This window comes from Amblyomma maculatum, chromosome 11 (genome assembly GCF_055883805.1).
Source record: "Amblyomma maculatum isolate TAMU_Amacu chromosome 11, ASM5588380v1, whole genome shotgun sequence".
In the NCBI taxonomy this organism is placed as follows: Eukaryota; Metazoa; Arthropoda; class Arachnida; order Ixodida; family Ixodidae; genus Amblyomma; species Amblyomma maculatum.
Genome location: NC_139354.1, coordinates 127503985 through 127520096, shown reverse-complemented (window position 1 = coordinate 127520096; position 16112 = coordinate 127503985). Strand labels below are relative to the sequence as shown.

The 16112-nt window shown below is 43.8% G+C and overlaps 1 protein-coding gene across 1 annotated transcript in view; it reads right to left on the bottom strand.

The window, feature by feature from the left end:
* Window positions 1–16112, bottom strand: part of LOC146174929 (uncharacterized) — a 225624-nt gene that overhangs the window by 90206 nt on the left and 119306 nt on the right. Inside the window, exons 4-5 of the mRNA XM_084583296.1 lie at window positions 15340–15541; window positions 2153–2290 (exon numbers count right to left, since the gene is read on the bottom strand). Coding sequence (XP_084439422.1) covers window positions 2153–2290; window positions 15340–15541 — 340 coding nt within the window. The remainder of the gene's footprint in view (window positions 1–2152; window positions 2291–15339; window positions 15542–16112) is intronic.

The following is a 16112-nucleotide window of genomic DNA, read 5'->3' as shown; positions in this document are numbered from 1 at the left end:
GAGCTGTGTTGGCAGTCTCTAGCTCCACATACAACTTGACATTGCTAACCAAATACCAGTAGTGGGTCTTACTTTCTGCTTCCTGGGATGCCATTCAGGCTCGGCATACACACATTCATTGTCAGCAGCATCGCTCCAAGAACACAACACGTATGGTAACCACATTATTAAGCCGATGTCCGAAAAATTTATGTTCGAAGTTTTTGCTCCTAATGCGATACTGCTCCACTTGTAGCTTCCATGTACAGGGAACTTCCTACTTGTATCTTCCAACATTATTCCATCCTCTACTATCCTGCTTTCTAATGAGCTTTTAACCTACTATGTTTAACGGATAGAAGATCCATTCTTTGGTATTAGGAGCCTTATCCATGTCGTTATTTATTTGCTTAAGATAGTATTTTTAATACAATCTGTCTCTCTCTCCTAATGTACACCTCTGATTTGAAAATTATAGTTCGCTGTATTTAGATATATTTTTCTTATAGAGCCTCGTTTCAATGAATGCATGTAAGATTTATGTATTTATATCAAATTTGGTCTTCATTCTAGGAGATTAGAACTTTAGAAAAATTTGTTTAGCATCTCTCTATTGGATGAGGCTAGTAAAGTAGCGATGTCTGATTATGTGCGAAATGCAGTCCACCTTATGTTTACCCTTCTTCTTCAATTCCAAAAGTTGGAATGCTAGGTCAATGCCGGAGCTAAGCAAATACTCGGTATTCTGGTCTTTTGCTGGCTAAGCTCTTTTTCGGCAGCCGTTCGTTGAGCTCATCTATATCGGTTTTCTGCATAACAGGTTGCAGACACAGATTTAGTAGTCACATAAAGTATAAGTAATCCAAGGCGTTACTATTAGCAGTTGAAAGCCTTGAAGCTTTAATAGCTGCAAATATATCAGCTGCAGGTTTTCACTTGGGAGCGTTGGTATCCCCACGTTGAGAATGCAGCTGGCGCACTGTGGTTGGAAGGGGAAAACGCTGGGCAATCCCATTTAAGCGGGAAGCCCAGAGCATGCCTCTGAAAAGAAAAAGGGCCTGTTGGCAGCAGCGATCACCGTGCACTCATTGGTCAAAGGTGGACCCCCCCTCCATTGATGTGCAAACAATAAAGAGCAAATCTGCATGAGCATGGCACGTAGGGCGAAAAGATTGTAACCAATGGTCGTAAAGGGCAGCAAATTGGAATTGAAGGGAAGATAAGCGTAGAAGTGGGGTGATTATAAAACTGGCCCTGTAGCGCATATTTAACCTTGGCTCGTCAAATGCATCATCATCATCATCATCTTATTCAGCCTGACTATAGCCACTGCAGGGCGAAGGCTTCTCCCATATTTCTCCAATTAACTTGGTTCTGTGCTAGCTTTATCCACTTCACCCCTGCAAAAGTTTTAACCTCATCCGCCCACGCAACTTTCTGCCGCCCCCTGCTACGCTTTCCTTCACTTGGAATTCAGTTTGTTACCTTAGGCGACCATTGGTTATCCTTTCTTCCCACTACATGTACGGCCCATGCCCATTTCTTCTTCTTAATGTCCACTAGAATGTCGGTAACTTGAGGTATTTCTCTGACCCATTCTGCACGCTTCCTATCTCTTAATGTTACCCTTACCATTTTTTGTTCCATAGCCCTCTAGGTTGTCCCCAACGAAAGTAGAACCCTTTTGGTTAGCCTTCACGTTTCAGCCCCATAGGTGATTACAGGTAAGATGCAACTGTTGTATACTTTCCTCTTGAGCGATACCGGTAAGCTGCTAGTCATAATCTCTGAGTGCTTGCCAAATGCGCTCCATCCCAATTTTATTCTTGTTTTTCCTTCTCATGGTCCGGATTGACAGCATTTAGGGTGAGGTTAGAGTTAGCTGGGAGGTAGGAGCTAAATACATGATAATTCTATTGTGTAATCCACCGAGAAGTGTAAACTTTGTCGGCGAAAACCAGTTTCATAAATATGTGCGGTATACTTCCCGGTATACGTTCGCTCAAACAAGCTTACGATATCTAGCAGAAGCACCGACAGCTTATTTAGTGCTTTTTGAGCGAAACACATATTGTTTTGGCGTTTGAAAATAAAGCTTATGTTAGGCGCTTTGCAAACAAGAACACCCTCATCCGTGGTGATCTCCACGACATGAACGAGTAGTTTTACTCACAATGCTAATTACTTCGTAGTCTTCGATTGTGTGGTGAACTTCGAAGATGGCCCCATCCTCGCTTTTAATCAGCAAATTTTTAATTTCATTGATAATTCCAGGTTTGTCGATGAGCATCGCTTTATTATCGACGGTGAACTGCGCAGCAAGGCAAGAGGTCGTTTATAGAGCGATGATTTTGTAGTTTTGTTACAGGCCCTTCCTCTCTAAATTCTCAACTTTAGCTGTCTTTAGGCATACCGTCGCTACATTCGCACTAAAATTAAGGGTATAAATTGTCCGTATCAGAACAATGCACTATTATTATTGAACCTCAGGCTACCAAGGAAACTTTGGCCACCAATGCTAGGCTATTCAAAATGAAATCAAAGCGACCTGAAATATGAAAGTCATTGAGCGCATTCATCGTAATATAGTTGCCAGGCGGTGGTGACAATGCCAATGAACACAAATGAGGAGTCTTGAAGAGTCTAGAATTGCACTAAACAGATTATATTGCGGTAACTTGTGCCCCCAAAAGAAACGCGATTCGGCGATGGCGATAACAGCAAACGTGTTCGCCAGGCATTGAACATAAAATGCCCGTTTCAATTGTCAGCGCGGCGAAGCGCGACAGGGCGGCGAAGAAACGTACAGATAAAACAGCAAACGGTAGCTGGCATAGCCTAGAACATCGTTGAAACACACGTGCGTGACTAATCCTTCGGCATACATATCGAAGCACCTTCTATAACAAAGGAAATCATAAAGCCGTGTCTCGCGACAACAAGCATGACCAAATAAAGAGTGCATAATTGGTCCGTGCGCTGCAATTACAGCGATAAGGCCGCATTCCGGTGGTTGTCCAAACAATTCTTCCAAATGTTGTAAAATAAACACAGAAATGTAAATATAAACACCAGGAGATTTAAACATCAAACTTTCCTAAGCACGCGTAAACGGCCTCGAACGTATCGGCGCGGACAAAAGTAAAATGAGCACAGTTTTTACTTCTAATATTTTTCATACGTCGTATAACTCAAACTCGCAGTCGTGGTACATGGTAAATGTATTGGACGTCAATGCGCTTTTATCAGACAAAAAAAAAAAAAACAAGTGATTTTTTTTCATCTCCGATAAAAGAAGTATGACTGTGATTTGAATAGAAAAGCGTTCTCCGTTCACTATGTCCTCACCTGTACGTGTATAACATCTGTGGACACGTCACCATTACAATACTGTCGCACCGCGGGAAATATCTTCTTAGTGCAGTTGTTCAACTCGGTGAATAAATTTATGTGTGCCAAAGTATGGACGTAAAACGCTTTTTATTTAGCCCATACCCAGACTACGTCCCCTCCATGTACTGTGCGTCGCGTCTTGATGTTTTACCTTCGAGCGTCTGAGCATTGCTGGAAAGTAGGCTGGAACGTTCAGGTTCTCCTGTGTTACGTTCAGCACCCTCGCATCGAGCGTGGTGGTTGGATTCCTGCCATGTAAAATCTGGAATGAGGTCACCCTCGTCATCTTCTATAAAGTGGTGGTACACGCAAAAATCACGTAACGCAGAATTGGAGTCCCATGTCTTGTGTTGAGCATTGACGAACACTGCAGTCATGTCCGCAATCGCGAAGCTGAGACGCTTCACAAGTCCGTTTGTCTGGGGATGGTACGCCGCTGTCATCGATGGTCAAGATGGAATGCGTCAGTTCCGCCGTCAACATTGTTTCCCTATCTTTGATAAGCACTTCTGGGGCGCCGTGTTAACGGAAAGTTTGTTCGATGAGAAATTAGGCAACTTGCGCTGCCGAACCGTTTGGCAGGGCTCTTAAGTCGCTGACGCACGTTGTGACGTAATGGGTGATGCCGGCCAGTAATAATGCTGTTGCACTTGATACAGCATGCGTGCTATCCCGAAATGTCCCGAATTTGTTTCGTGTGAAAAGCTAGCAAAATTTCATTTCGTACTTTTTTCGGCACATCAAGGAAGTATGGGTTCCTGTTGGCTGCAAAGTTCTAAACGAGGACTTCTTTTTACAAGGAAAAGGCTGAACGCAGACGCATGAACATAGTAGGAGAAAACGATGTCTTGCCTTCCACGTAATCTCCTAGGTCTCTCATGCAACCTCAGGGTCCGAGTGCTTGTGTTTTGCCAAACTGCTGGCGCTTACCGTACCTAAGGCATCGTCGTCATCTTCAACCGGAGGCGGGCCAATAGAGACCCCTGACAAGCAGTTTGTGTTAGAATGCTTGCGACCAGACTTATAGACCACCATGATGTTATATTCTGGGAGAGTTAAGCTACATTGAGCAACCGACCAGTGGGGTTTTCAAATTGACGATTCAGCAGGCGCGTGATGAACAATTACAATATGGATGGTTTGGTTTGGTTTGTAGGGTTTAACGTCCCAAAGCAATTAAGACTATGAGAGACACCATAGTGAAAAACTCCGGAGGTTTCGAAGTTTCGACCACCAAGGGTTCTTTAACGTGCACTGACCTAATATTCGGCCATATATAAGTAATGACGGAGCTTTGAAGTTACCCTTGATGATCTCGGGGCACTCTTTTTCTATTTTCGAGTAATATACTTCGGCTTTTCACAACGAATGGCTGGCGTACGCGATACCTCTTTCCTCTCCAAAAGTTCTCTGAACCAGAACCGCACCTAGGCCAACGCTGCTAGCGTAGGCATATATTTCTGCCTCGGCGCTTTGATAGAAGTGACCGCGGACAGGAGTGAACAGTAAGCGGCGCTTAAGTTCCTTGAAAGCTCCTTTGTGCTGCGGCCCATCTAAATGCACATGAGTCATTGTAAGTTGCCTCAACTGTTTGCTTGCCGCGAACGATTCCTAACATATCTGGGGTAGTAAGCGCACAACCTAAACCAACAGCGCTTGGCTTTCTTGTCGCAAGGATGTGGTAATTAGGCGATCGAAGTAGTTTTTTACGGGTCTCGGCGAACGCCGCTCTTGCTCACAACGTGGCCCAGAAACAACCGCTCCTCATTGGTGAAGTGGCACTTTTCTTATCTACATTTAGTCTCGATGGCTTTATGGCATGCAGCACTATTCGCCGCCCTGTCAGGCGGTCTTCAAAGTGGGACGAGAAGAAAACATCACCCAAGTATACCAAACAGGCCTGCCTCTTGAATTCAGCCAGGACAGTGTCCATTACGTTTTAGAATGTGGCTGGTGAGGAGTGCAGGCCAATTTCGTAGAGGCCGTCCTGTGTTATGAAGGCTGTCTTCTCGCGGTCTTTTTTGTTTACATCAATTAGCAAGTGCCTGCTGTTCATAGCCATGAACAAGACATAGATAGCTTTGCAGAGGCATTCTAGACGGTCATGGAGGCGAGGAATCGGGTAGCAATTCTCTATTGTCACGTTGCTCAAGCGGTGGCAATCGTTGCAGAATCGAAATGTGCCGTCTTTCGCCTTCACTAAGACGACTCTTTCCACCTACGGGCTGTTCGATTGCTGAATCACGTTAACATGAAGACATTTTCTTAAAATTGGTCGCCAATGGCCTGGATCGTTCTCGTGGTGATACACTATGGGGTCTTCAGCGAAGAGGTAGGGAGCGTTCGTCCGTGATAATGCGGTGTTTGGCCAACCATATTTGATGCACCTTCGATGGTGGAGAAATTTATTCGCTGAGCTTTCAAGACCGTGCGTATCAGATTTTTTCCTGCTTCGCGGCAGGCTGCGGTTGATGTCTAACGTAGACTGATGACCTTGCGTAGATTTATGTTCCGTTCATTCTGGACTAGTGAATACATCTCGAATGTTTGCTTACTCGTTGAGGAGACCAGTTGTCTTGCCTTTGCTCCCATGTCGGTGTTCTGCAGTGAAGTTCCTTACATGCAGCTGAACTTGTCGTTATTGAGAATGGATGATACTGCTTTCGATGCGTAATCCTCGATCAATTAGCAACTAGGTGTCGTTCTCGGAAAAGCATTCGGTGGTTTCGGTATCTTCGGTACCCACAAATATTATGACACTTGATCGGTGCGGTAACCTCAATTTTTCGTCGAGGATGTTCCTAACTTGACGCGTGTAATTTGCCGGAGCAGGTAAGGCATTTGGGTAGAAAGCTTAATCAGCTTTAGGCGAGCATCGATAATCTTTCAATGTTCGATCATAAAATTCATGTCTGAAATCACGTCGCGGGAGCACTGCTGCAGGACCATAAAGACGGCGAGATAAGATTGTCCATTCAGTCATACGTTTGCCGTCGATCGTCTTGACGCCGTAATAAGGTTGCCCACAGCGGTGCAGGTAAGCAAGCTATCCTTAACTGTCGTCGCTTTCTTGAGCTGGAGGGAGGCGGACAAAAGTCCACCTCCCGGGCGGCGGTATCAACTTAGGCATTGGTCGTGTTGTTGATGCTTTGTCGTGTGTAGCGCCGGAGTACCTGTCCACACCTATAGAGCTGAAACGTGCAGGCTAACGAAGATGCTTCTACATAAATCGAGGACACCACAGAGGGCTATGGAACGAAAAATGGTTTGCTAACGTTCAGAGATAGGAAGCATGCAGAGTGGTTTAAAATATAATTCTTTTTAGGGGGCATTGTAGTGAAAATCAAGAAGAAGAAATGGTCATGCGAGGGACATTAATTGCAAAAAGAGGATGAACAATGGTCGCTTAGTGTAACAGAATGGATTCCAAAAGGAAGGAAAGCGTGACAGGGGTTAGCAGAAAGTTAGGTGGGCGGATGTGGTCGGGACGTTCGCAGGGCTCAAGGGAGCCGGTAGCACTTGACCGGGTTATTTGGAGGAATATGAGAGAGGCCTTCGCCCTGAAATGGTTATAGTCCGGCTAATGATGATGAGCAAGCAAAGCAGCACTGGGAGCTAGTTGGTTTACCATGTCAAGATTTTCGCGCTACGATATACACAGATATGCAAGAAAGCAGGAACCACGTACACAGCACAAGCGCGCACTGACAACTAACGTCTATTGATAACAGGGTTACATTTAAAACAGACCACACGCGCTCCTAATACAAAAAATTTCGCTACGTCACTGAACAGGCAGTGTCACATTTCTACGCACCTACGCTCCTTTATTTCTTTATCTCATTATTAGTTAACATGACTGATGGCGCCCTTACGAACTTGTCTTCTCCAGTTTCTCATATCTGAAACACTTCTATTATTTCTCCATTTTCTTTCTTTTCAACGGCCTAAGATTATGGTTCCTTCAAATTCTGGTTTGCATTTGTGTTTTGCACAATGAGGTGCGAGGTTGCCAGGGTTATTGATTTTACCTATATCATTACACGACTTTAAAAGAACACTAAAATGATATAAGTAAAATCAATAACCCTGGAAACCTCGCACTCAATAGACCTCTCCTCGGGTACGCCACACGATGCGAGAGACGCCAAGGTGGTGACGTTTCCGGTTAGCGCCGCAGACGCCGATGGGCAAAACAGTCGCCTGAATGCATGCGATCGCATATAGATTCGCTGCGCGAGCAACAAAACTCTTCATTGCGGGCATTGGGACTTTTTCCTCGACCCTGAATCGTAATGCCTATGAGCTGCTGAGCAGTGGGATGCACCAACTGCGCCAAGAAAGGCTCTGTTATACGCTTTTTTCGTTTTCCACGGGACAAAAATCTCGTGAAAGTGTGGGTGCACGAACTATACGCCGAGATAAATGGAAGCCGACACCTACGGACCGGATCTGAGGAACTTGCCCATGCTGAATTGTTTTAGAGTTCAGCTAGTTTATCATTCACTGGACTTATTACACTGTCTGGTGATTTATATAAAACTGTTTGACTTCCGGTTGCTTTGTATCCATAGAATGAGAAGGCTAGCCGTAACTCATTCTTTAGCTTCTTCGTTAACATTTGTTCATGTTTCTTCACAAAGGGTGCTCAACTCAACCTCTGTTGGGCTCATATATATGCAGCTCATCTCAATGGCAAGTAACAACTAGTAAGGTATGTTGTCAGAGAGTTTAAGCTAAAACTGAGGTAATGAAGATCAAGTAGTTAGAGGGAATCGAAAAATGTTACGTGCACTTTCCCGGAACTTGTTGTTCCACTCACAAAGCTGTGAAGTACTTAGTAGACCGAGGGAGTCCAGATGAAACGAACATTTTCACTTTGAAGAGTAAATAAGCCACATGCGTGCAAGCTTCTCCTAACCTACTAATGTTAAATGTGAAGCATTACAAGAGCGCACACACTTTGAAACTTGTAGATCACCAATCGAGCTATTGCAACAACTAAAGTGCCAGAACCTCTAGAAAACGTTCAACGTGCACAGGGATGGTAGGGTGTAATAACCATGCGTATAAACATGCGTATCTAATAAACGTGGCAAATAAAAGTGCGTGCCAAGTGGACCAAGATTCGCGTTTTGTCGCATATGAAGAAGGGTTGTGTATCAAGTACCTTTAAAATGTGGGGAAAAATTATATGGGGCCAACCGCCAAAAGTATTAATACGCGCCTGTGCCAACATAACATTTCTTTGAATAGTGCCCCTTCATCCAATTTGACCCTTCATTATAGAGACTGTTATTTGAATAAACCTAGTGGGTCAAATGTGCCTAGTAGGAAAAAATGCCTACCGCTTTTTAAGTTTAGACACAAAGATCAAATGACTAGAGAACTGTCCGAGTCATATCACATCCATAAGAACCGTGACACGTGCGTGAGCTCACCATCTGAAAGCATCCAAGATTATGAGATTTTATATCTGGATACCTAGGAAACATCTGTGAAGCGCATGTGCCTTTGGTTGTCTTCTGCGAGTATTTAATCTGTGTTCTTCGAATAAACTTTGAGTTGATAGTAGCGCCTGTCCTTGTCATTACTCTCTCGTTGTTGTTTTCCGTCGCAGCGCTCGTAATTTGCAATCATGTACCAACTAGCTATACTTTCCGTATTACTGCAATTTATTTCTAGTACAATGAGCTTTGTTCTATGTCCTAATCCCGCTCCTTTTGACAACCAGGCTGCTCTGGCTTCTCTAATCGCAGTTTGTGCCTTCAAGGTTAGGTTAGCTGCGTGGCATGCCAGACGTGCTCTTTGCCCCGTTGAGGTCCAGGTGTTGTGTGGTGGTTTGCTCCCGTCTAATGGGCACAATCACAGGATCTGCAGGATTGTGGCTTCGGAGTGGTGGCGACAGCGTCGTTACTACAAGGACTGCCTCTGGGTGACGCGTGGGAAGAACAGGCTCCGTGTGCGGAACTTCCGTGCGTGGTGCAGACAAGCAAAGAAGCACACTGACTTCCTTTGGTACTCCGCCCGCCCCTGGTCACCCTCCAAAGTAACGTCTCCGGGCTCTGAAGGGAAGCTCTTGGTTTTGGGCGAACACCCGGTGCCAAAGGCGTTTCAGGAGATCCTCAAGTTTTGTCCAAAATTCAGTGTGCCGCCTTCTTTGAAAAAAGAAGAAAAACTCTCTCTTGGAAGGACTATTGCGTGTCAAGCCCGGAAAGAAGATCAACCCAGGTGCGTTGTAGAATGCGTTGATGCCCTCAAGAAGTGTGACGGAGGGCCTATCAGAAGTTGGGGCTATGCTCCATTGATCGAATTCCGGACGTCCGCAAAAATGCGTGTGGTTGTTTCGGATAAAGAAGGTTATTTTGTTGCTCTCCCAGAGAATCTTTTCCGTGAGAAGGCTATGGATTCGATCACCAAGAATTTTAAGCCTGTGCGCACCAGTGCCATGAAAAAAAAAAAAACTGAGGCGTTAAGGCTATTAGGAGAAATGAAGTTAGACAGATTGTACACCTCTATTAAAAAGACGAAGGGAAATTTTTTACAAGTACTTTTTTTCTGTTAAAACACATAAAATTGTCATTCCCTTTCGTTCCATTGCTACTCAACGGGGAACCTGGCAACATGTTGTCGCAAGTTTTCTGCAAAGTAATTTATGTTCACTTTCCGTAGAAGATTCATTTCTCGTACCTAATTCAGTGGCAGTTGTAGAATTTTTGAAATGCAGTAATCTGGGTGTGTGTGGCATGTTCAGTATTGATGTGCAGGATTTATTCTATTGATTATCGCATAGTAGGCTCCTCCAGCGTGTTAAAAAATGAATAGAAGAGGAAAATGATGAAGGGGCATTCATTTCAAAATGCGGTGTATCTATTGGCTCCTTTTTAGAGCTACTCTTTTTATCTTAAATCCACATTTGTTGAATGGGAGGGTAGACTATTTATACAAAAATATGGGGTGTGCATTGGCTCAAAAGTGGCTCCAGTTCTTAGCAACATATTTCTTTCTTACGTGGACAGATCCATTAATGACAAATTCGGTAACTATGTAAAAAAAGTCTTCCGATATGTAGACGATTATTTGCTTTTTGTTAAAGCCCAGGACTGCAATAGTCAAGTGGATATCGTTTTAAAAACATTTGTAGAATATGAGTATGGATTGAAATTTACGTTTGAATTACCGGACGGAAACCAGCTTCAATTTTTGGATATAAGATTGGAAAAACCCTTGCTTTGCTATCATTGAGGTCATTCAAAGATCGTAAAATGTGGCATTGCAGTGTCTTGTTTAAGTTCTGCTGTTAAAAATCATGTGTTCGCGCTATAGATAGCAGTTTCAAACAACATGTCCAAAGGTTAAGGTTAGCGGGCTTCCCAATGGATGTGATAATTCTAGCTAGCAATAAAATCGTAAAGAAGATTGAGGCTTTTGGTAGAGAGGATACACAGGTCCATATCAATAGCGATAGAAAGAAGTATGCAGTGATCCCGTATATCCATCGGTTATCCCATAGGCTTAAGCAAATCGGCAGTAGAAAGTGTTATTTTCGGTTCCTTATAAGCTGGGCAAAATTTGTGCGGTTGTTGACAGAAGGGCTAGAGATCAGAAACAAAAAACTAGAACAAGAAATAGTGCGTGCCAAGTGGACCATGATTCGCGTTTTGTCGCATGTGAAGAAGGGGTTGTGTATCAAGTACCTTTTAAATGTGGGGAAAAATTATATAGGGCAAACCGGCAAATGTATTAATACGCGCCTGCGCCAACATAACACTTCATTGAATAGTGCCCCTTCATCCAATTTGGCCCTTCATTATAGAGACTGTCATTTGAATAAACCTAGTGGGTCAAATGTGCCTAGTAGGAAAAAATGCCTACCGCTTTTTAAGTTTAGACACAAAGATCAAATGACTAGAGAACTGTCAGTCATATCACATCCATAAGAACAGTGACAAGTGCGTGAGCTCACCATCAGTAAGCATCCAAGATTGTGAGATTTTATATCTGGATACCTAGGAAAAATCTGTGAAGCTCATGTGCCTTTGGTTGTCTTCTGCGAGCATTTAAACTGTGTTCTTCGAATAAATTTTCAGTTGATAGTAGCGCCTGTCCTGGTCGTTACTCTCTCGTTGTTGTTCTCCGTCGCAGCGCTTTTAATTTTCAAGGGTAATAAACAGTTTAATTGTAGCAAACTGGTAGCATATTTACGACTTACAAGTGTAAAGGCTAGACTTACAAGTGTAAAGGCTAGCCTTACAAGTATAAAGGCTAGACTTGCAAACGCAAAGGCTAGATAGACAGGGTCTGAAGTGCTCAGGTGGCATGTGGGTTGTGCGGCACGTCGCTTAGCATGGATCCGGAGCATTTTATCCACCTAAGGCCTGACACTGCACGACACAAGAGCACACTTTCAACATTGGCTCCATCGATAAGTGGCCGCCGCCCCAACCGCGGCCGGGATCGAGCCAGCGACGTCGAAATCCGTATAAAACGATCAAAACATGCGAAATCTTATGCTCTGCGTATCGCAAGCTGATTTCATGCGTCAATGATATATTCTGGCGGGACAATTTGCGTGTAATGCACTTCCAATCTGCCGCATGCATTCATATGCCTGCCTATCAAAGTAACCTGTTAAAACGCTATTGCTCGACGTCACACCGAACACAGCTTACCCGGCCATGCATGTGCAGTGGGCTGCCTGTACGGTTCCTTCCTCATGCAAAAGCAAGCTTCATATAGCTCGCTGGTGGTCCTGTGCGACGGCACCCTTTAGCTTTTAAAAAGAAGGACTTTAAGCCAGCGTCGGAAGTGAAAACTTGGCGCACATGCCCTTCCGCTGCAAGAACGTAAGCCTTCAACAAGCGATAGGACTTCAAGCTATCCGTGGTGTAATTACGGCCGGGCGTCTGAACAAGGTACACGCATATGTCACTAAAACGAACAGTTGGCCACAATTTGTGGTCATTTTTCCAGTCCTAAAAACGAAGGGGTCGGGGTATTGGTCCCCGTCAACTACTAATTTTTCAACATACCGCCGGCTGTCGATTTCAGGCAATAACATCGCGTACTCGGACAGCTCCATCGATTTGGAACACACAGGAACACATTGCAGACTAGTCGAGACAAGGAATGGGCCTTGGTCGAGACCACGGTGTAAGAAATAATCGAGACTCAAACGCGCTCCGCTGCATTCAGTACGGAGGCGGCCGAGAAAAACCGCCGATTTTGCCCATGGCCACTGCATCGAAGAGCGCTGCAGTCGCCGCACGTGCGTTCCGTGAAGTCACGTTGTTTACTCGAGGGGGAGGTCTATTGCGCGAAACACAAATGCAAGCCAGAATTTGAAGGTGTTCGTGGTGAAATCCAGTTCGGTGTTTGCCTAGCAGCTGCAGTCTTTCTTAAAATATGTTGGTGTCTGGATGAAGCCAACAATAAATTCCAGCCTTCTTTCGATACGAATTACTCTAAAGCTCTTCCCAACATAAACACTATTGAGCCGGAATGCCACTCCATGTTAAAGTCCAACGAACGCCTAAAAAAACTTTTCCCAGGGGCGCAAAGGGTGGCCTTGAAACGTACGACAAACTTTATAGGTGTTCTACGTTCGAAAATTGAGAAAAACTTCCCAAAACAGACATCTTTACTATCGACCCAGATGTAATATGTGCGCTGATTTACAAAAAGGCATCACGGTTTAATGTACTGAAATTGATTTCACTTTAAGCATAAAACCTGGCTGTAATTGCACATTATCAAACGCCATCTACCTTCTAGGATGCTCCTTTTGTTATATTTACTACCTCCAAAAGACAGGACAATCAATTGTAAGACTTAATGGTCATCGGCAAGACGCATTCAAAAACCACCAAAAAGCAGTCCCTCAGCATTTCAGTCAGAAAGACACTAAGTTAGAAAAATAAAATATTTGTTCTTCAGCCAGGCTTTAAATCTTCAAATGACATAAATTATAAGGCATATGTAATACATACATTTAGAGCATTGCAACCAATAGCAACAAATGTCACGAAACGAATATTAGAATCCCTTAAATATATTCCCTCATCCTCTGCGTCATAACTAGTCCGAAAAAGACTCCATTTATTTTAAATGTTGTTTGTTCACACCACCTGCACGTTCTACACCTAATCCGCACTTGATAAGCTGCACATAATTTTCCAAACATGTTTTCTTCTTTTAATTTCTACTTTGATTCTCCCTTGAATATTGTATTTCAGATAATGAGCTTGAAAGGTGTGGTTCACTTAATCCTAAATATTTTTAGGTTGTATTTCCCCCAGAAGCGGCAGATTTTCCGGTAGCTGTATTTTTCGCAATATAGCTGCAGGGAATACTTTTTGAATGACTTTCCTCTTTCTTAAAAGGCGGGTCAACATGGAACCTGTTAGAGCGGCTGACTCATGATTTACCCCGCATTTTAGAATGTCCTGCTGCTGCCGCTTTTTATTTTTTATTTTTCAAACCTTGGTACCACCAATCCAGGATCAAAAATTCATAACTTTTCTTGCACTCTTTGCCCTAGTTGTTTCTTTCCGATCGCTGGCCTTTCTGCTCCGGTATTAAAGGAGTGATTAAATATCTGGCAATGATGATCGCGCTGCTCAGATGAAGACATGTCCACTTGTATAAAACTTTGTCTTGGCTTGCACACTAAGGCTCCCCCTCTACTTCAGTGATCTTCCATACGGTGTTCGTAAGTAATAGTCACTTTTATTGACACAATTTTTAACCCAACGGGAGCCAAATCCCGCGTTTTCTGCTAATTCTGGAATTTTTTTGTTCTGATTCGACGAATTCGTGCTGTTGTAACGTCACAGCCCTAGTGCTTCGCTTCTTGGGCCAAAATTATTTGCTTCGGTAATCTTAAGCATTAATGGCTCTTAATAACAGTTTCTTAATGTAATTTGCGGACCTTGCGGCTTTGTCTCCTTATTGAGGTTTATGTGCTACTCTGACGTCTGCGCTGTTTGTACGTTCCCGTGGCTATATCGAAGTGCGCGCTATTTCGAAGCACATTCGACATTTTGGGCTCTTATTTAACATCCAATTACTCTACAGTCATAAAACTTTAGTTCTAGGATTTTTTTTTTGCCTTTTTTGACAGTCATTTTTGGTTCTCCTATTTTATTTATTTCAGCGCTAGTGCACACGTTCAAAGCCCACCCCTGGGTCAAGAAAGGCTTTCGCCAGGAAAAATGGAAATGTACCATGTTTCACCAGTAGTGGTACTTCACTTTTGAAAATTATGTTAGATGACGCCGTGGAAACGCTCTGTTTCTGTTTCAGATCCCAGATGACGAGAATGTTTACTTTCGGTTAGGTTTCACTCCTAAGCAAGAAAATTGGATTCAGCCCTGCTTTCAGACGGATGTTTTCCTGAGATATCATTTCTGAATATGTTTGAGCAACTACGAGCCAAAATGAAGTTATTCAGCTATGTCGTTTTCTAAAGGAGATAAAGAAATATGTTACTGTTGGTTACATTATGTGCCATACACTGAAATCAGTGCATAGTGTTTGCTTTGGTTTGTACGAAATGGCTCCGCAACTCCGCAAAGATGCGCGCAATTCTCGTTGGGATCATTTTGAAGAACTCCACGGAGTGGCCGTAAATTTTGAAACGCGGCAAAACCATGTACAGGGTCGTCGACGTTTAGAATGGACACGTGAGCGCTTTTCCGGTTTGTTTGGTGCACCAATGTGTCTCACACGACTTCCCACCGGAACAAAATGCCAGCCAGCCACGCACCAACTACATTCGTGCATGCGTTTCTTTGCTTCGATGCGAGACGGAATGCTACCGTCAAGAGAGTGCTCATCCTAAGCGTCGACGATACTGCACTGCGGCCTCTTATATGCAAATGACACTTCCAGCTGGAATGTGCACGTACGCGTCCGAGGAGCGAGACTTCCTACCATGATTGCCAGAGCAATTGGTCGGGTACGTACCTCATATTCGAGCTTCTCGTTTGAAGTAATGTCTATAATGTGAAATCCCGGAGGAACGACGTTCTTCGTTACATCAATTTGTATGGAAGGTTTGTCTAGATGGTGATGCATCTCTGCGTAGGCTTCTGTGCTGCCAGATGAGTTCGGGTATCGGTACAGAATGAATCCTACGCCTTTGATCTCAAAAAGTTTCAAGGTAAGCCTGCATGTCACGGGTGTAGAAAGACGAAAGGACAGCAGTGAGTACATCATGCGGTCGGTGACTTTTCGCGTTTGCGAATCATTTTGCGACTATTTGCAATTCATAAACGCGAAGTGGCAGGTTATAAGTGTGCTAGGCTACCCACTGGATTGGAAGAATAGCAATGAAGTCAAAGCATGTGTCATCCGGCGTGTACCTTGTTAACTACTGATATCGGATACAAAACATCGATCCATAATCGTGCTCGGTCTTGAGGCATGAGTTAGAATTCCGAAACTAGCTACAGATTCTGTAGAGTATGAAGTGCTGGTCAGAAAAAGTACTTTTTTGTTTCATATCAAAATATTCCCCAAATATAGCTGTCTCTATCACATTGAAACCACAACAAAAAGAAACAAGGCGCGAATAGTTTTCCAGGCGCACATACCGAGCCTAGTTCTGATTTTATGATGAACACATACCGAAGACACTAAGTGAATGAGGACCAAGAAATGGCTCTCTTTGCCTTCCCACTTTCCATGCTTGGCGTGCTGTCGTGATTATTCAAAGATTCGCGCAAATTTCTGCGCTT